The following is a 21,840-nucleotide window of genomic DNA, read 5'->3' on the forward strand; positions in this document are numbered from 1 at the left end:
GGACGGGAGACCTTGAAACCCGTTGACGGTGACGAGAACGTTCAGTCCTCCGCTCCTGCAGACGCTGGTCCACTCGAATGCAAAGGGCGATCAAATCCTCTAGGTCAGTAGGACGTTCCCGCACCGCAAGCTCATCCTTTAGGGACTCCGACAGGCCCTGCCAAAACGCTGAAGATAGTGTTTCATTGTTCCACCCTGTCTTGGCAGCAAGGGTGCGGAACTCCACAGCGTTCCAGGCGACAGGACGATCTGCCTGGGTTATGTGGTGGAGAGAGGAAGCTGCCTTTAACTGCCGTCCAGGTGTGTCAAAGACTCTTCAGAACTCACGGGGCGAAGAGGTCGATGTCCTGTGTGATGAGAGATTGTTGTTCCCAAATGGGGGAGGCACAGGCCAGCGCCTTGTCGGAGAGAAGAGCCACGATATAGGTGACCTTAGAGGTTGAGGAGACAAAACGAGAGGGTGAGAGTTGGAATTGGATGAAACATTGATTAAGGAAGCCCCTACATCCTTGGTGGTCCCCAGCGTAGCGGTTGGGGGTCAGAATTTGGGGTTCCATAGCAGATGGAGGAGATGCAAAGACCGTTACGGAGGACATTGAGGCCATTGGTGAAGGTCCCAGACTGGAAGCTCGGACTTGAACGGTAAGGGAATGAAGGCTATGCTGAAGCAAATCCATCCGCCTATCATTTTGTTACAGATAAGTCTCTAGCCTGGCAAAGAGATTCGAGTGGGAAGTTAAAGTACGCTCCACCTCAGCGGGGTCCATGTTTGTTGGGCTGAGCATAATGTCAGGTCGAGCTCACCACAAACGAGGCGGGACCGCGGTGCTGAGGTGGGATAGGATATAACGCCACCCACAGCCACGAGGGCACGTCTTGAGAGTAGAGTGGTCTGGGAGTCCGAGTTGGGGCAGGAGAGGTACGGATGGTAGTGGGTGCTGTTAGCCAAGTCCGGGGTTAGAGAGAGAGACGTAATCGTTTTACCGTTTGCCGAGTTCGGGGTGCCAGAGGTGCGGAGAGTCGTATTGCCGTATGCCAAGTTCGGGGTCCCAGAGGTACGGAGAGTCGTAGGGGAAGCCGGTTCGGTACACGAGGAAGACTGCAAAACAAGACAGGACTAGGGAGGCAGAGAGTGATGAGAACAACTGCTTCTATGCTCAGCCGACGAGTGAGTGAAACTGTAGGGCAAATGTAGGACAGAGGGTCCAATGGCAGGGCAGCAAGGTGGGGGTGTGTGGAAGGGCCAGGCTGCGGCAGGGATAGGTCCAGCATGACTCCCAGGGGAGGAGCAATAAAGCCCAGTAGTTAGGCTGCATTTGATTGCAGCAATGGTTTGAGGTGCTGTGCCTTTAAGGGTTTGGTGCGCCTCCATGTGGCCGCATCTCCGTGTAGCTGCGCTTGCAGGCGCGTGACTGGGCATACCCGCAGGGCCGACATTAGAAGAGGAGCATCGGCGTGCGCGCGCGCGCCCACGTGGAGCTGTGATCGGCGTCCTGAAGGGAGGCTGCCTGCGTGCCTCGTTAGGACCCGGCGGAGCTGCAGGTGAGTGTGGAGCATGCCGAGGGTGGCGTGACTCCCCGGTTGTCACATTACTGTAGCTAAGCACTTGTCTATGTGCATAGTGTATTGATGCACATACACTACTGTAATGTTCAGTATTGTTTTTAAAAAAATGAATATTTTTTTTAAAACGGCAGCTTTAACTGTAGCTTTAAACTTAATACTGTACTGTACATTGTATTTACCTTCATTATAAACTTTGCCAAATGGATGGATAAGAGCCACTGGCACTTCTGTAGTCTGCATTATAGTTGACAGGTGATAGCTGGCCTGCTACAACTGTAGTTAAGAGCTGATGAAGCTGGAAATCTTTTTGGTACTGTACATGCAAGCTTGCTGGTACCTGTACGTGAAATCAAGCTCAGGCTGTAAATTTTGCAGGTATTCCAGCGAGGAAAGGTACGTAGCAAGGATTGGGCCTGTATTTCGGGAAGCAGGGGGTCCCCGGACCTCAAACCAATGCGGTTCTGCTCACCCCGCTTATGTACACTAGTAATAAAATTGAAATGTAAAAAGATTATTCTTCTGGCAAGATTTGCGCAGAGAGAGAGAGAGGCGGCTCTCTTTCTGCAGCAGATAGAACTGCTCCCCTTATCCTAATTTACTTAGTTTTTGTGGCTTTGCTTATCGTCTTCAGTCATTTCCTTCTTTGCATTAATAAATTGCCCTGTTTTTTCCCATACATTGGGGTATGGTGGTGTCATGGGCATATACAGCAAAAATACATACTGTATGTACATATCAGCTTCTTTAGGTTGCATATAACTACTGAGTACAGAACAGTGTATACCAAGGGTATATTCAGGACACATATTTTGCTGGTACATATTATACACTCTGACCTAATTTTGTAAGCTTATTTTGTAAGATGGTTTTCTCTGCTCAGCATACAGAAGGGAGAAACCACAAACTGCCAAACTGCCCATTTTTATTTTTAGGTTAGCAGGAAGAAGCTACATAGGGAACAGGAACCAGACGAGAAAGTACCCAAGTGCTGGGGTGAGGTCTAAGCTAAGATGTGTTTTTTTTATTTATATAGAAGATAGAAAAAAGTTCTGTATGTTTGGAATTGCCATATTTTGCTTGACAGCAGAACTGTGACGTATACAGACGAAATATATTTTTGACACTATTTACTGTTGTTACTGAAATGCTTCCTACATTAGAAACATTAAAAATGTCTTTAAAACATTTTGTTTTTCATTTTTTAAATGCTACAAGTATTTTCTCATTGTACAGAACTGATTTATTTAAAAACACACGTAGGATATTGCTTGAACTGCTGCTTTAAGAATCCATTTTATTGTATCAATTACACACTTCGCTTTCCTTTGGGGATAGGCTGGGGCCACAAAAATGAAAATATTTTAAGTTCTCACCATGTACTTTATGGAAAAGTGAAGGGACAGGTAATTTATGTTTAGAATTTAGACCTGATGTGCTCTTCAATTCTCACTATTAGGGACTTATTTTATATCAGCCGAAGTGGCCAATTGGGCTATTTAAAGTGAATTGGCTTTTCAGCTGCTACAGCCTACCAGAGGTCTAATAGTTCTACCTACATAGTTTTTTGTACCCTCACACCAGGTCATGTAAGACACATATTGTGAATTGCAATTAATAAACTCATTGTAAAAAAACATTTGTCCATTTGCGTCAACAACAATTTTAGACTTCGCCCCATAAATATTACATCTACCACAGAAGAAGAAACCAATTGGTTGTGAAAAACAGACGCAGATGTAGTGAGGGATAAAGGAAATTGAAAAGGAAGTGGATTATCAGTGTTTATTTGCATTTAATTACTTTTTCCTTGGGATCTGTGTATTATTTGTGTACAGATGTAGCACGACTGTATTCCGGTGACAGTGCCCGCCGTGAAATCGCTGCAGGGGGTCCCTGCTTCCGGATCGAACCCCTTATAGCGATAATCCTCCAGTAGCCGCAGTCATGGTCATGCAGCTTGCCCCAGTGCCTGATACAGGGCTGCTACATATGTACCTGTAAATATTGGCATGTCAATTACATTGTTAAATCCCTGATAGAAATGTCTGGCTTTCTTTCAAGTCTCATCTTTTTATGTCCTATAGTTTTTGCTTCCTATTTGTTTTGTTTTCAAACTTTGCATAATGAAGGCATTTTTCAATGCTGGGGTCGTAGTGCTGAGCACAGATGTCGGACATTTGGGCAAACTGTAAGTTCACAAAATTGGACAAATATTGGGAACTCCCTGCCTGTGAAACTTTGCAAAGTGTCACGCAAAAATTTGCAAAGCTTGTAAAACCTGCATTTCTGGTGAGAAAGGTTAGTTCTGTTTCTCTCTCTCTATCCCATTCTCCCTTCCTCTCTCTTCCTCCATCTTTCTTCCTCCCTCTCTTCCTTCCCCCTTTCTCTTTCCTTTCCTTCTCTCTCTGTCACTCTACTGTATATCTCTGCAAGTAGGTAGACAGCTTTATTATTTATTATACCACTCTCCAGCTCCTCGTAAGGCCACACTTATAGTGCTGGCGATGGCGATGCGACGCTCGCGGGAAAACCAAATAGAGATGACTTCCAGCGATCGCGACCAATCCATCACTCCGTTGCGCCGTCGCGTTGCGCTTACTATAAGCGCACGCGACGCCGGCAATGCATTTGTTTTGCCGCGACGTTGCCGTCGCCAGCACTATAAACGCAGCCTAAGACTTCTACTTTACCTACTATCTTGAGCTTGACCGTTTATCAATTGTGCTTCTTGGCATTACCACTTTACCCTACCATCCTATTTTGTAATTGCTGTTTAGATTTATATACAGTGACATATGTTTTAGTTGTATCTAGTAAATGCTATGTTTTATTCTGTGGTGTGCAACAAGTGAATTCTCTACAATACCTCATATGCAGAGATGAGCGAATCCGTTCATATCCGTTTCCAGGATTTTCTTGCATTTCCACCCCCCCCCCCCCCCCCCCCCCGTTTTCCCCCCCAAAAAAATCAATTTTGCAGTGTAAAATTTGCAAAAGGATTTGGTCGGTGTTAATCCACGGATTAATCAAAAACCACCATTGGCTAAAACCCGTGGATGGATTTGTAGAATGCAATCCGTGGCTTCGGCAATCTGCTGAATTCACGACGGATTCTACAAATCCGACCACGGGTTGCGGAATCCGTAGAGTGTATTGGTAATAATAATAAAAAATTTGCAAAACGCGTATCACCCTTTTTGAGATTGATTCGCTGAAATCCGCGGACCAAAGGAACCGGACAATCCGCTGCAGATCCAAATTCTCCAAATTCGCCAAACAATTTGCCCATCTCTACTCATACGGTCTTTACCTTTTTATGCAAATATTCACTAATTCACAGTTTTGCCCCCACTGAGATCACGTTGATCTCACTAGCTCCCACCCCGCCTCCTTTCAGCATACCTCTGTAAGTAATTACTCTTTGTCCATATAATTAGAGAAACACTAAGCTTCTAAAGACCCGATGCACAAAGCTCTTAAATCCGGGCGCATAATGTAATGTTCCAAAGACAGGGATGGACTTTAAATTCCCTAAATTAACATGGTATCCTCAAAGCTATTATCATGCAAAACAAGGTCTACATGACATGTCCTTTGTATGTAAGTATGTATGTATGTTTTTATTTATATTTCGCCATTAATGTACATAGCACTTCACAGCAGTAATACACGTGACAATCATATAAATAACAAATAATACAAATAACAGATCATGGGAATAAGCGCTCCAGGCACAAAAGTAACATTTCGGAAGAGGAGTCCCTGCTCCGAGGAGCTTACAATGTAATTGGTAGGTAGGAGGAATGTACAGAGACAGTAGGAGGGCATTCTGGTAAGTGCGTCTGCAGGGGGCAAAGCTTCATGTATCATGTGTATAGCATTAGCCACACTGCTATTCATATGCTTGTTTAAGCTAGCTGGGTGAGAGGAAGGGCATTCCAGAGTTCAGGGGCAAATGAGAGGTTTAAAGGCGGGAAAGGGCATTAGATACAAAGGGAGTAGAGAGAAGACATCCTTGAGCAGAACGCAAGAGTCAAGATGGTGCATAGCGAGAAATTAAGGCTGAGATGTAAGGAGTAGCACAAGAGTGTAAAGCTTTAAAAGTGAGGAGGAGAATTGAGTGCGAGATGCGAGATTTGATAGGAAGCCAGGACAGCGATTTCAGCAGAGGAGACACTGAGACAGATTTAGGAAAGAGTAGAATGATTCTGGCAGCAGCGTTTAGGATAGATGGTAGGGGAGACAGGTGACAGGCAGGAAGGCCGGACAGCAGGAGGTTACAGTAATCAAGTTAGGAGAGAATAAGGGCCTGAATCAGAGTTTTAGCAGACGAGCAAAAGAGGAAAGGGTGTATCTTAGTAATATCGCAGAGGAAAAAGTGACAGTCTTTAGAAGCGTTTTGAATGTGAGAGGAGAATGTTAGAGAGGAGTCGAGTGTGACACTTAGGCAGCGTGTTTGGGCTACTGGGTGAAAGCTAGTACTTCCAATAGTAATGTGAAAGGAGGTAGTAGAGCCAGGTTTGAGAGGAAGTATGAGGAGCTCGGTTTTTGCCATGTTAAGTTGAAGTCGGCGGAGGGCCATCCAGGATGATATCGCAGAGAGACATTCAGAAACTTTGGTTTGTACAGCAGGTGTAAGGTCAGGGGTTGAAAAGTAAATTTGTGTGTCGTCAGCATAGAGGTGATATTTAAACCCAAGAGATGTGATTAGGTCACCTAGAGAAAGTGTGTACAGAGAAAAGAGGAGAAGTCCCAGGACAGAGCCCTGGGGTACCCCCACAGAGAAATCGAAGGAGGAGGAGGTGTTAGCAGATGAGACACTGAAAGTATGATGGAGAGGTAACAGAAGATCCAGGATAGAGCTTTGTTATGCATACCAAGAGTATGGAGAATGTGAAGGAGAAGAGAGTGGTCCACGTTGTCAAATGCTGCAGAGAGGTCGAGTAAGGGAGGGAAATATACCAGAGTAGAGGTAGGAGTTAAAAATGTGCATGAGTGTAGGGATTATAGTAGGAGCAAGAGGTTTTAGGAGATGGAGGGAATGGGGTCAAGAGGGCAAGTGGTAGAGGGAGAAGAGGAGATCAGCAGTGACACATCCTCCTCTGTGACAGCAGAAAAAGAGTCAAGGAAGGAAGGAGGAGAGTTAGGAAGCGCTGTAGGATGGGAGGAGGTACAGAGGGGATGTTCTAACGTATGGATTACAATTTTCCTTAAAATAGTCAAAGTCCTGAGGTGAAATGGAGGAAGAAGAAGAGGCAGCTGAGGGTGGCTTGAGTAGAGAGTCAAAGACAGAGAAGTGTCGTGTGGGTTAGACTTGTGGGTTTTGATTAGTGAAGAAAGTAGGTTTGTTGAGCCTGAGAGAGGGCAGAGTTGAAACAGAATAGCATAAATTTGTAGTGAAGGAAGTCTGCGAGAGTGTGAGACTTCCTCCAGAGGCGTTCAGAGGAACGTGTGGAGGAATGCAGCATGCGCGTGTGGGAATTTAGCCAGGGTCTGGTGTTAGAAGGGCGAGGACAGCAGAGAGAAAGCGGGCATGTAGATCAAGAGCGAAGGATAAGTCAGAGTTTTAGTTCCTGACCAGATTGTCAGGGCCTGGAGCAGAGCTGAGAGAGGAGAGGGAGGAGCGTAAAGTGGAATCAAAGGCTGGTAGGTTAATAGAGCGCAGGTTTCTGCAGAAATGAGGGGTAGATGGAGATGGAGAAGGGGAGAAGTGAGAGAGAGAAAATGAGATGAGATGATGGTCAGAGAGGAGAAAGGGGGAAATGGAGAAATCAGAGAGAGAAGTTTTGAGTGAAAACAGGTCTAGGTAGTGGCCATCTTTGAGGGTGCTGGCTGCAGTCCACTGTTGAAGGCGAAAAGAAGAGGTTAGAGAGAGAAAGTGGGAAGCCCAAGGGAGAGAAGGGTCATCAATGTGGCAGTTGAAGTCCCCAAGGAGAACAGGGGAGTCTTAGGAGAGAAAGAAAGAGAGCCAGGATTTACAGTGAGAGAGGAAGAGAAGGGGGATGAGTAGAGGTAGGTGGCCTATAGATGACAGCCACATGGGCAGGGAGAGTAGAGAAGATCTGGACAGTGTGAGCCTCAAAGGATGTGAAATCAAGAGAGGGAGGGATAGGAAGGGTACATAACAGCAGAGAGAGGAGGAGCCCCACACCTCCACCCCTGCCACAAGGGCGCAGAGTGTGGTAGAAAGAAAGGCCACTATAAGAGAGGGCAGGTTCCAGAGCAGAGTCAGACTGAGTGAGCCAGGTCTCAGTTATAGCAAATAGGAGTAGAGAGTGAGAAAGAAGTCATGCACAGAGAGGAACTTGTTAGAGAGGGAGGAGCATTCCAAAGGGCACAGTAGAAAGGGAGATAGGAGGGCGGGTAACAGGGGATGGGTATGAGGTTGGAGGGGTTGACACCAGAAGGAGTAGAAGTTGTATGTGGCAGGCAAGGATGAGAGAATTTAGAAATAAGGCAGGGACCAGGATTGGGGTAGATATCCCCAGAAGCAAGGAGAAGCACGGAAAGAAAGAGAATGTGTGAGGATGTTTTATAGGGGTGTGTTTTAGTGCAGGGTGTATAGCTGTGTAGTGACAGAGGGAGCAGGTAAGAAAATAGTTCATGTGAACTGAGAAGTGGTCAAAGAGAGGAGAGATGGAGATGGAGATTTATGAATACTTTCCTGCTATCCAGATCCTGAAATATGGCTTTGGCTGAAGTGGAGAAAAACAGGAAGGGTGAGAAAAATACCATTGGAAAATAACGCAATGTTATATAAATGATGTCTAACAATGGTGTTACAGCCATCTAGACCCTACTAAAGTCCTATTTCAGTGTCTGCATGGGAGTACTGCCAAGTTTAGGTATAAGTAAAGTAATGTTAAGTCCCTGTGTTAACCTTATGGACTTTATCTAATATAAATGCCTCATTTGCATATAACTTGCATGTCATTACCACTAACATGTTATAGTTACGCTATGCTCTTTACAGGAGACAACATGGCTGTTCCAGTCTTTTGCAGATACACCGTTATTCTCAGTGGGAGGTTAAGTCACTTACCAGAGCTTTGTGGATCTGGGCCTAGGTGTATAATGTATATATGACTGACCACACATAAAGCAAAATGGTCAACAATCTGTTTTATTTGACAAGTAAAGTGAACAGAGTGTAAAAAAAGACAATGTACAAAAAAAAAAATCATAAAAACACCCCTTTACAATAATTGACTGAAAGATGTAATCACCCCAACTATTTAAGGCCATAAATAGTCCTAAATGGCTTTTAATGTCAATTAACTTTAGGATAACAAGTGACCATTGAAACAATAACTGCACATTTAATTACTGTAGTTAGTACAATAAAACATTAACTACAATTATTTCAAGGAACCATTTGTGGACCACAAATGTTGAAAGAAATTAGAAAGGTCAAGCTTTCATGGTTTAACATTACCCTACTGCAAAAATACCCACATGTAAAATTGTCAAAAATCGACATATTCCCCTTACACCCCAGCACTTGCAAGCCCTTCTCATCTCAAAATGTAAGAGAAGTAACCCTCTACAGTGCAGATACTTGAAGAACCAGTAGCTAACACTGCCAGTAGAAGGCATATAATACAGCCTCTTCAGTGCATGAGAAGAGCATTTTGGTTGACTATACACTACTGTTTCCATGAGAAAAGTATTGTTGAGGGTTTTCTAACTGAACTCCTACCGTATGCTTCATACCAATGACATTTTAAAAATATCGGCAACCCTGTTTTTACAGTTATAAATCATATAGTTTGTGATTTAATGATAAAGTAAACCATTGCTATAATTTCAAAACTTTTATTATAATTAAGACTGAGGCATAAGGCTGTCTTTTGTGGACCTTTTATGCAATGTATATAGAGTGAAACTTTACATTCAAATAAATCTACTTAAATATAAACAATTAAAACAATTCCACCAGTTGAAATAAAAAGTACTACTGTACAGTATATATATATATATATATATATGCACCCCCCTGAGGAAGATCCCCCTGTGGGATCGAAGCGTTGTGCTTTGTGTTTTAATTCACTTACTGAATTTAACTGCCTGAGTGCTGCCTCCTTTTTGCCAGTTTCTGGTAATGCATGTTTTATTTATGTATTTATCATTTAGGTATCAGTACTGTGTTAGCCGAGCTTCAATAATCAAAAAATAAATAGATGATACCGTTCTGTGGCTAACGAAATGCTTTTATTTGTGCGGAAGAAGAGATCAGTGTATCTCGAAAGCTCGCACAAATAAAAGCATTTCGTTAGCCACAGAACGGTATCATCTATTTATTTTTTGATTATAGATATATATCAAAGAGGGACAGCGCGGGCTCTGATGAAGTCGCCATTCTATTTGCGACGAAACGTGTAAGGGCGCTATTGGCAAAACTAAGCATCCAGCTCACTGAACTTCTGTTGAATCGGATGGGAACTTTATTGCTGAGGAACCAAGTAATCATGTGCCGCTTCAGCTGGGGGGCCGTTTAGTGGACGCACATCACAAAGGTGCCCAGCTGTAGGAAGAGACGAAGATGTATGCAGCCACAAGACTTCAGGTCCTGACTGACGGAGATACCACGGATGACTGGTGTTCTTGAACAATGCGCATGTCCTACCTCAATGCTATGAGTGAACTGATTTTAGCTTGTGAATAATAAAGCCTTAACTATTTACACTATGGAGCCTGCGCTGTCCCTCTTTGTCTTGTAGAAGAATCGTGGAAGGTGGTGGTTTCCTGTGGATAGCTGCTAGGTTGTTCCAGTGTTTTTATTATTTTTCAAGGTTTTATTTATTTTATTTCCTTTATTCCTCGGGCTTTCCCTTCCGTGGGCCTCATGCAGAGAGCAGCGAATTTTAAAATTGGCGAATTTAATAAAAAGGAGCTTTTTTGGAGAGTTTTAATCTCCATATGCAGAAAAGTGCGAATTCTGCTATGTTTAACATGGATGCGTCTGGCGAGTTTAAATTGGCGAGATGCGCGCTTCAGAAATGTGTTAAAACAAATTCGCGCCTTTTTTTTCCCCTTTGCAATGGCCGCGAGCGGCAGTTTTTTTTGGCGAGGCAAAACGGAGACAATCGCGCCATTTTATTGGCGCGAACAGCCACTAGATGCCGTTCGCGCCTCTCTGCATACGGATATTTTTTAAACTGGCGAGATTGCGGTTCTCGCCAGCCGCGAGGCGAGTTTTACAAATAGAAAAGAAAAATTGGCGCGTTTTTCGGAAATCTCCATTTTCTGCTGTTTTCTGCGCGATTATCTCCAAAAAATGGCGAATTTCGAAAATTCGCAGCTCTCTGCATAGGCCCCCTTGTGTTTTTTTCCCTTTGTTTCCCTATTCCCATTCCTGCTCCACTTTCCTTGTCTTATACGTTGTTTGTTTGTGTGCCTGTTTTGACTTGCAATTGCTCTGTATCTAGGTCACTAGCCACTGCATCTCTATGTATCTAGTTAGTTAATATAACCTCTTCAATACTTATCATATTGGCGCTGTGATTATATGTGTTTTGTGTATATATACAGTTGGCACACCTGTACTCCTGTAGGCGCTGGTAAGCTGTAGGTGCATATGCCATATAAATAATATATCAATACGATACCGTTCCGAAGTCTGGTAATCAGGAGACTGCACTCTGTTATTAATTAATTAATAAAAGTGTATTGGTGAAAAATAGTGATACATAAAGAAACCCAACATTTCGGTCCTCCAAAATGGGAACTTCCTCGGGGGAATGCAAGGTTTTTGCACCCCTGAAGAAAGTCCCGTTTTGGAGGACCGAAACGTTGGGTTTCTTTATGCATCACTATTTTTCACCAAAACACTTTTATTGATGAACTACTTACAGAGTGCTGTCTCCTGATTACCAGACTTCAGAACGGTTATATATGAGAAACTGTACATAAAACCCCGCTCCATCCTATAGAAGTTTGCTGCTGGTAAAAAAGATAGACCTTATATATAGAAAAACAACTCCAGCGCTCCTAGCAATTAGGCTAAAATAAAATAATAATCTCATGAAAAAGGGTAATTTTGTTAAGCCCTTTGGCCAAAGCATTTATAAGCCTGCATGCCACGTCAAGGTGTTGTGAAAAGCGTGGATAAATAAGGCACATCATCTGAGGATCATTTGCAGGATGACAAATAAGTTTATTGCAGTGTATGTGTGCACACATAGAAGAGAGTTTCAAAATTAAACTCTCCCAATGAAATACTGGCATACAGGCCCTATTTATACCCAAAATACTAAGCCCACGGCCCTATAGGAGGTTGTGTGTGCGTCACTACGTAAGCATATAAGATAAACAAAATATGAATATGAACACATTGAGTTAATAGCATTACTATGAGATTCATATTAAAAATGAAATGACTCAGCTAATATTCCTTACACAGGCCCGTGACCTATTCTCTACATACGGGACTTCATGAGCACCTCCCTCGGAATGCGAAACGTGTGTTATCTATCTTTTATTTTCATAATATTGGCACTTTTCTCCCCTCTTCAAGGTTTTTGTTGTTAGCTGGACAGCTTAATATTACTTAAAAAATTGGAAGCAAAATAAAATCTCTTTAAAACTTCCATTCTCATTCCCTGTTCATTCAGACAAAATGACAATATCAGGCACCTAAGATGGATGCTGACTTAAAATGGCTGCTTAAATCCCAGTGCTGTTATGTCAGACCTCCCCCCGTCCTTGCATCATATTCTCACTTTGTCAGTGTCAAGGCATACCCATATGCAGGTACCTACACTGAATATATGTAATAATTGTATTAATATGTACTATTGTGTATATATGTGTATATATATATATATATATATATATATATATATATATATATATATATATATATATATATATATATATATATATATATATAGACATATGGAGACCAGGGGATCCTGATAGCCAAAAAGAGACAGCACACTGCAGGTATGGTATCAAAAAAGTGTATTCAGTAACACAAGGCCGCCAACGTTTCGGTCCTCCCAACGGGACCTTCCTCAGGGCAGTAGGAAGGTCCCGTTGGGAGGACCGAAACGTTGGCGGCCTTGTGTTACTGAATACACTTTTTTGATACCAAACCTGCAGTGTGCTGTCTCTTTTTGGCTATCAGGATCCCCTGGTCTCCATATGTCTACATACTCTCTATGGGACAAGCATCTGCCTCCTGCAACAAAACCGTGAGTGCTAATCTCCATACCTGACTATATATATATATATATATATATATATATATATATATATATATATATCTATATATATATATATCCATTAAATATGACCTATTTTAAACATTTTATCGAAAAACCATGATCCCGTATATTCAAATTAATAGTGTTAAAATACCCATTAAAATGCAGAATCTCTGAATAAAACATCAGAGCAGTTGAATATGATTAAGACATTGCTGCTGTTCTATCTGTCATATCATCTACTTTGTCATATTTGTTTTGTATTTATGAGTATTTTTAACTCTTGATTTTAATCCAGCTGTTCTCGTTAACATAGAAGGCAGCATGCAGAGCCTCAGTGAAAGTGGCAGTGAAGGTGTGTAAGTGTGTGATTGGTTCTGACAATTTATAAAAAGACAACAGGCCACGCTCATAGTCCAGGTATATTCCAAGGTCCGGTACAGGTTCAAATGAAGTGTATAAAACTTCCTCATCATTGTCGTGCTCAGCTTTAAGGTCTTCATTTTCATGTACCCAAGTTAAGCACCAGGACTTGCTATTCTGTCCTATAAAAGATGTATCTCCTTTTCTTTTTACGCTGTTATATGTCACCCCTACAGACCAGTCCCCATCATTGCTAGTTCTGACTTCCCAATAATGTTGTCCTGAAGCAAATTTTCTGGTGCTTAAAACTTGGCTTGTTGTAAACCTCTCTGGATGATGAGGCCGAGACTTTTCTTTTTGGCTGTACGAAGCATTTTTCAAATCTTGTGATAAAGCTATGATAGTATCTGCGGTATTGACATTCAGTATCATATCTGATGCATCCCCCACACGGAAACCTCTCTTTGCCTTTAGATCAGGAACAATGTTAGACAACTTGTTCAGAGCTCTCTGCAATGTCACTGAAATCCTAACTTCATCCAGATTATCATCACCAGCAGGATCGCTTTGACTATAATGTGCTTTTCCAGGCTTACTATCAATGGCACCTTCCTTTAGGAGGGTAAGTGGATCGGTGATGCTACACAGCCTCTTAATCTGAAGGATTTTCTCATGCTGATCTTTTGTTTCTATTTCCAGTTTCTGGATTAGATCAGAGAGTGGGTGTAGAACCTGTTTTTCCTGCCGGGTGACCTCATTTAGGACTGTATTCTCTAGGACTGCCAAATGTCCCCTGATGTCCCCAAACAGAGCAGTGACTCTGTCTTTAAAACCAGTTGCCTTTTCTTGCACTCTGTTCTTGCGTTCCTGTAGTCTATGTAGCTGTTTCTCAGTCTCCCCCTTTTTTAAATACACTTTCATTAAAAAATCACACAGTTTCACCTTCTTCTTCTCAAATGCCTCATTCAGCATCTCCACCTGGTGTCCACTGTGTTCTCCCACTAAGCAGCAAGTCACACAGATAAAAGTAGAATCCGTGCAGCAAAAAAACTTTAGCAGCTCATTGTGGACCGAACATTTTCTCTCATCCACAGAAACTGTGGGATCAGTTAAGATGTGGTTTTCCGACTTGCTATGGGTCTTCACATGAATATCACACAAGAAGGCTTCACAATGCAGACATGTTTTAACAGCAGGTACAGACGAGTCAACACAGTAAGTACAGAAAACTACAGTCTCCTCCAGCTTTGGCTGAGTAGAACGATAATGATCCACTTCTACAGTCTCCTCCAGCTTTGGCTGAGCAGAACGATAATGATCCACTTCTACAGTCTCCTCCAGCTTTGGCTGAGTAGAACGATATTCTTCCACTAAGTACCACAGCTTCAGGTTTCTCTCAAGTGAAGGACACTGCTGAAACTCTGCTCTGCAATCAGGACAAGTATAAACTCCTGATTCCTGCTGACGGTCCAATAATTTAGCAATGCAGTCCTGGCAGAAGTTATGTCCACAAGTCAGCATTACAGGATTTGTGTAAATGTTCAGGCAGATGGTGCAGCTTAACTCCTCACTAAGATCAGAAGATGCCATCTATAAAAACAATGGGGAGAAATAAAACTTACAATGTGTCTTTATTCAGTAAGTTGAGTGCAGCTTGTTATAAGTGAGGAGAAACGAAACTTACAGGGTGTTTTTATTCAGCACGTTGGGTGCAGTTTTCTAAGAGTGAGGAAAATCGAAACTTTCAAGGTGTTTTCATTCAGCACAATGGGTGGAGCTTGGAATGAATTTAAAGTTTCTGTAACCCTGAAAGTTTCAGTTTCCTGCGTGAAGTAAAATGCAACTCAAATAAATACATGCAGCAGGTTCCTTCATCACACGTGTGTATATATATATATATATATATATATATATATATATATATATGTGTACTGAACACCTGCTATGTCAAAATTATATGTATGTACAGTATGTATGTGTGTGTATATATAAAGTTTTTTTTCACAGAAAAAAACGGTAGGGTGAGGGTCTCTGAACAGATCTCCCTGTCTGTCTGAAGTAAGGACATTTTAGGCCCGTTTTATAGTGGCGGGCGAGCGCGCACGGATTTTTAGTTGGCTGACGTTAGTCAGCCTTTCTATAGAAGGGCTTCGCACGCGTGGCAGGGAGAGGGGAGCCGACAGACAGCGGTGAAGATATACAGTATGTATTAGTGTGTATGTGTGTATGTATGTATGCATGCATGTATGCGTGGATGTGTGTTTGTATGGATGTGTGTGTGTGTGTGTGTGGGGTAAATAATTGCACAAATAAAAAAATTATTAACCTTTTTTTTAATGTAAAAAAATCTTACTTAAGACTTAATTTCACTCACACAACATACACACACACACACACACACACACACACACACACACACACACACACACACACACACACACACATATAGACTTACCTGCAGCTCCCGGCACTATATACAGGAAAAGCATGCGGCACGTGCACGCGCGTTCGCATAGGAACGCATGGCCGCATGCTGTATATACAGTAACAGGCCTGATTCTCCTGCCTGTACTGCAAAGCCTTATTCAAGGCTATTGGGACTGTGTAGTTCACTTTCAACCCAGGGAACTTCAGTGATTGTGAACACAGTGTGTAACCTGAGAGAGTTCCTGACATCACCAGCCCCTCTGCTGCAGTCACAGAAAGGATTTTATCCTTACATGCCTGTTTATTTCAGCTACATTGTAAGTAGCCACTTTTCTTGCACTTTATTTATATGATAAAACGTACTTCACTATATTGGCATTTTTCACTTTTATAGATCATATCTTGTCCTGGATTCTTATAAGGATATTCTACGTATTTATCCCACAGGTGTTCAACATTTAACCACCTGTTGTCTCTGATTTGCGCCTTTTGTATTGTCTTTGTGTGTGTATATATATATATATATATATATATATATATATATACAATACGATACCGTGTTTGAGAAGAATATCAAGAGATAGCACTCCAATAGATGGTCAAAAAAGCTTTGTATTATTATACAAAGCTTTTTTGACCGTCTATTAGAGTGCTGCCTCTTGATATTCGTCTCAAACACGGTATCGTATTGTCGTATGCCTATATATATTTTCTTAAAACTTACAGGGTGTTTTTATTCAGAAAACCTTGACCGATAAGAGTAAGGGAGTCATGACCCTTGTACCGAGGGGCCATGGAGTGCTGCATCTCGTGCTTTACCACCTCCCCAAAATGCTCCCATCCTCCTTTTGGGTTTTAGGGCTATGTAATGTTGTATATTATGTTTGTTATTATGCTTGTAAGGATATATATATATATATATATATATATATATATATATATATATATAATTATTATTTTTAAGAAAAAGAAAAAAGAGAGGAATGTAAGCCGGTATGGTAAAAACTGCTGGTGGTGATATTACCTTTGTCAATGTTGGAGGGGTGAGGACTGGTCAGATTTGCCCAGGTGGTTAATTTGGACTAATGTGAGGGATTCAAACAATGCGGTCTTAGGTTAGGGCCAGGTGCGGTGGGTGTACTCCAAAGAGTACCAAAGATGTTATGAACCATGAGTGCTGCATGGGTCATGTAGCAGCGGTGAGCATAGTCAGGTTCACTAGTTGGGGCGATATTTGTTTACAAGGTCCAGGATCTGTGTGTTTATGCTTCATAAAAGGCTGTGCCCATTTGTATCGAACGAAGGTGTTTATTTGGGTAGGTGAGTAAAAGGAATGAACAAGGGTCGAGGGCATAAAGTTCAAGCACACTGGGTGCAGTTGGTTATTTGTTTCAAAGTTCTTGTTAACACTGTAAGTTTCAGTTTCCCACATGAGGTATCAATGTGTTGCAAGGAAATAGCAGGTTCTTTCAACACACACATGATATATAAACATTTTGGTCCTGGCAGGACCTTCCTCCAGTCGGTTTATAGTGTGCTGTTTTGTCACTGCTAATACATGTCTTTTTGCTTATCTGAGTGTTGCTGCTATTGTGCCTTCTCTTATGGGAAGACAGGGTTTCTATATATTGATTTCTATGGAGCATGCACCTTGACTTTACATGTGTTGCTTGGAGTGCTGGCTGCTGCTTTTTGTGTACACACACACACACACACACACACACACACACACACACACACACACACACACACACACACACACACACACACACACACACACACACACACACACACACACACACACACACACACACACACACACACACACACACATCCTGAGTTGCCCTCTGTAGTGAACTAAGAGTAATTATAATACACAGAACAAGTCTGTGTGTTGTGGAAGCTGCTGTATACAGTATATCCTTTTGCACTTGTTTGCTGCTAACAGTATTTCTTCACCCACCCTTGATGTGTTTCTAGTCCTGAAGTGGGTCTTTATTCATAAGTATGGCTCTTATTCAGGAATGATACAATGTGGTGAAGAATATTTACTTACAGTCCAGCAGTGACTTCTAAGCCTCTCTCCCTCTGTGGTCCTTCAAGATCTGTAGGAGGGTCAGTTTTGATAATGTCAGAAAAGTCAGTACTCTGTACGCATGCAGGATGTTTTCACCACCAGCAGCAGTCTTAGGAGCTTCTGTTTAGACTGTCAGGAACACATAGACTGTCTCTCAGTTGATGTAATTTCCCTGTATCACTCGTGCAGGACAATAGAAGCTCAACTCGAGGCTATAGTAACGTTAAATGATCCTCCCAGCTGCAGTTTAACTTGTCTCATTCAAATGTCACACTGCTAGGGAGAAACGAAACTTACAGTGTGTTTGTATTCAGCATTTTGGGTGTGGCTTTTCAGCCTAGTGTGTGTGTGTGTGTGTGTGTGTGTGTGTGTGTGTGTGTGTGTGTGTGTGTGTGTGTGTGTGTGTGTGTGTGTGTGTGTGTGTGTGTGTGTGTGTGTGTGTGTGTGTGTGTGTGTGTGTGTGTGTGTGTGTGTGTGTGTGTGTGTGTGTGTGTGTGTGTGTGTGTGTGTGTGTGTTTACATAATGTACAAAGAACCTTGCTCCAAACCCCTTGTGGTGTACAGTATGCGTGCTGCCTGGGGGAGTGGTGATGTAAACTATAGAGATGTATCCACAGCTGGATACAGAAAGATCCCTGGTTGTGGCGCACTGCAGACCTTTATATTATAATGCGGTCAGAGGTAGCAAAAGAAAATCCAAGTAAAATCAATTTTATTAACACAATATGTATAGTTAAAAAATAGACATATAACCAGCTTAGGGTATATGTCTATGTGTTGAAGTCCCTCAGTTGTCCCATTCAAACAGTGTTGGAATGGATATAGGGAACAGTCTTAGCCAGTGGATGACCCGTTTAGAGAGTCGTCGAGTATTTTACCGTAAGTAGTATAACTCGCTTAGGTGTGTGTAAGCTCTAATGCTTTGGTAGAGGCTCCGTGTGCTACGTCAGTCTGTGCACGCGTCACAGTGATCTGCCCAAGTGGTGGTATATCAAACTGCCAAGTAGGGAAATGGAGGTAAGTATATGGGGAGATTTTAACCCTTTGTATGCTGATAGTTGTTCACTCTATATTCATTTTATTTTTCTTTGATAGGCGAGTGCTATCTTGGTATTCGGAACAAAGCTCTATCCTGGATCTCATCCTACCTCTCCCATCGTACTTTCAGTGTCTCTTCTGCTAACACCTCCTCCTCCTCTATTGATCTTTCTGTGGGGGTACCCCAGGGCTCTGTCCTGGGACCTCTTCTCTTTTCTCTGTACACACTCTCTCTAGGTGACCTAATAACATCTTTTGGGTTTAAATATCACCTCTATGCTGACGACACACAAATATACTTTTCAACACCCGACCTTACACCTGCTGTACAAACCAAAGTTTCTGAATGTTTCTCTGCTATATCATCCTGGATGGCCCTCCGCCGCCTTAAACTCAACATGGCTAAAACAGAGCTCCTCATACTTCCTCCCAAACCTGCCCTACTACCTCCTTCCACATTACTGTTGAAACTACGATCATTCACCCAGTAGCCCAAGCACGCTGCCTAGGGGTCACACTCGACTCCTCTCTCACATTCGCCCCTCACATTCAAAACATTTCTAAAACTTGTCGCTTTTTCCTCCGCAATATAACAAAGATACGCTCTTTCCTCTGTTGCCCTCATTCTCTCCCGTCTTGATTATTGAAATGCTGCTGCCAGAATCACTCTACTCTTTCCTAGATCTGTCTCAGCATCTCCCCTCATGAAATCTCTCTACTGGCTTCCGATCAAATCCCGCATCTCACTCTCCATTCTTCTCCTCACTTTTAAAGCTTTACACTCTTCTGCCCCTCCTTACATCTCAGCCCTAATTTCTCGCTATGCACCATCCCGACTCTTGCGTTCTGCTCAAGGATGTCTTCTTTCTACCCCCTTTGTATCTAAAGCTCTCTCCCGCCTTAAACCTTTTTCACTGACTGCCCCACACCTCTGGAATGCCCTTCCCCTCAGTACCCCACTAGCACCCTCTCTATCCACCTTTAAGACCCACCTTAAGACACACTTGCTTAAAGAAGCATATGAATAGCACTGTGAATATTCTGAACACATGATACATAAAGCTTGGCCCCCTGCAGACGCACTTATCAGAACTCCCTCCTACTGTCTCTGTACGTTCTCCCTACCTACCAATTAGACTGTAAGCTCCTCGGGGCAGGGACTCCTCTTCCTTAATGTTACGTTTATGTCTAAAGCACTTATTCCTATGATCTGTTATTTATATTATCTGTTATTTATTTGATTACCACATGTATTACTACTGTGAAGCGCTATGTACATTAATGGCGCTATATAAATAAAGACATACAATACAATACAGTTATGTTGCTAGTAATGGTATATAGAAATTACTAGTTAGGAGATAAACAAGTAGGATATTGATCCTAGATATGCTGAGTAGGTGGTGGCTTACTATAACTCTGTTACGGTGCACTCTGATTAGGGAGTGTTGTGAGTCATAATCATTTCCTTAGGACATATGTTCTGTCTAGTATGTCTAACTGCGCATGCGTCGCAGCTAGTCCGTAAAAATCTCTTTTATATAACTAGAGAGAGAGGCGAGAGAAACACGGGGAAACTATAACTAGATAAGTAAATGTATGTGTTGTTTTGTCCTATAGTGGGGATCATAACACTTAGTAGTTTCCTCCATTTAGTATGTTCAGCTAAAGCATACGTTGCTCTTGATGCCCAAGTCCCGTTTTCTTTAACCAGTGGATGGGGTAGGAGTGCACAGAGATGGGTGTGCTTACTGTGATGCTCTATCTCTCTGATTTAAAATAATTCGCTGGTATCATCTATTTGCCCTAGGACGTATGCTCTGTCTAGTAAGTCTAACTGCGCATGCGTCGCAGCTAGTCCGTAAGTATCCTGTTCATATGACCAGGGAGAGAGACGAGAGAGAAATGGGGTAAGTATAACTAGGTAAGTGAATGAAAGTATTATTTTATCCTATAATAGGAGAGGGCTATCAGCCACAAAATCATTACACTTAGTAGTTTCCTCCGTTTAGTGTGTTCAGCTGCGGCATGCATTGCGTTTAATGCAGATGTCCCGTTTCCTTTAACCAATGAGAGGAATAATAGTGCAACGGAATGTGTGTAGCTTAATGGGTATACTTGCTGAATTTGTGTACTTCTCTGGTTAGACAAGCACGCATGTACTGAACATGTAGCCCTGTTTCCCCCTAAACAAGATGGCTACTGCTGCTGCCCTTTACCTGTTGGCTCACAGGGGCCTGGGGTGATATACTTACAACTTGGTGCAGCGCCTCCACCTGAGAGGGATCCCAATGTAGTGGGACGAGCCCCTCACAGGACCCAAACAATCAACACACACCATGTAAAATAGAAAGGCCATTACTGTAACATATATTATACTCTATAATGTCTATAACGCTATATGGCTAAAGGTACAACTACCCACACACCTCACACCTCACACGGCTGTATTCCACCACCGTGTAACCCACACCATGTCCTGAGAATCCCAGTCCCACAAGGTCCCACTCCCAAACCCAATGTGTGTGACCGCGCGGCCCACTAATTTGAGTGTAGTATAGTTGGTGCACTTTCTGTAAGGTACCTGCCGGTTGCTCCAACACCCAGGCGCGCCGATTGAATGGACAAGGAATCCACCGATCCAACGATAGCCTCCGCGACGAGTCCGCCTCCGCGACGAGTTCGCCTCCGCGTGGGGTGGTATCCCGCTGGAGTGTCCCACCTTGATGACAGTCTTTGTCAGCAGGGATGATCTGGTCCCAGATCAAACGTATCAGATCTGCGCAGCTTTGCAGCTGTGTCCCTGATCTACTTAATAGCTAGTGGGACAGGGTACCTACTTAAGGGCCTGTCTCTGTAGCAGCCACAAACTAAATGGTTGAGTCAGAGCCTAGCTGGGGCCTAGGGGAAATCTGGCCTAGAGCAGAGGGTCACAGCCCCCTGCTCACATACCTCCTACCCCTGTGTCACTGTAGCTTACAGGGTTATAATATACACCAAATAACTGGATTGAATTGAATACAACTGTGATATAATAAAGAGATTTTATTCCTTAAAAGACAGATGGACACACAATATTGGACAAATAAAAGGAATATAGACACTTACTTAGGGAAGGGACAATGAAATAACCAGGATTCAGGTTAGCAGTTCATCAGGCAT

The 21,840-nt window shown here is 42.6% G+C and overlaps 1 protein-coding gene across 1 annotated transcript; it reads right to left on the reverse strand.

Annotated features, from left to right (window-relative positions):
• Positions 1-12,679: 12,679 nt before the first annotated feature.
• On the reverse strand, positions 12,680-18,007 carry LOC142502051 (E3 ubiquitin/ISG15 ligase TRIM25-like). Its single transcript, XM_075612846.1, has 2 exons — positions 17,620-18,007; positions 12,680-14,726 (listed from the first exon to the last, which is right to left on the reverse strand). The coding sequence occupies exon 2, from the start codon at positions 14,724-14,726 to the stop codon at positions 13,050-13,052; it is 1,677 nt and encodes a 558-aa protein (XP_075468961.1). The 5' UTR covers positions 17,620-18,007; the 3' UTR covers positions 12,680-13,049.
• Positions 18,008-21,840: the final 3,833 nt, after the last annotated feature.

The sequence above is a fragment of the Ascaphus truei genome, chromosome 8, assembly GCF_040206685.1.
Source record: "Ascaphus truei isolate aAscTru1 chromosome 8, aAscTru1.hap1, whole genome shotgun sequence".
Classification (NCBI taxonomy): Eukaryota; Metazoa; Chordata; class Amphibia; order Anura; family Ascaphidae; genus Ascaphus; species Ascaphus truei.

Bases quoted from the DNA above. Each gene is read 5' to 3' on its own strand.
- LOC142502051 (XM_075612846.1), bottom strand. From the start codon at position 14,726: ATGGCATCTTCTGATCTTAGTGAGGAGTTAAGCTGCACCATCTGCCTG.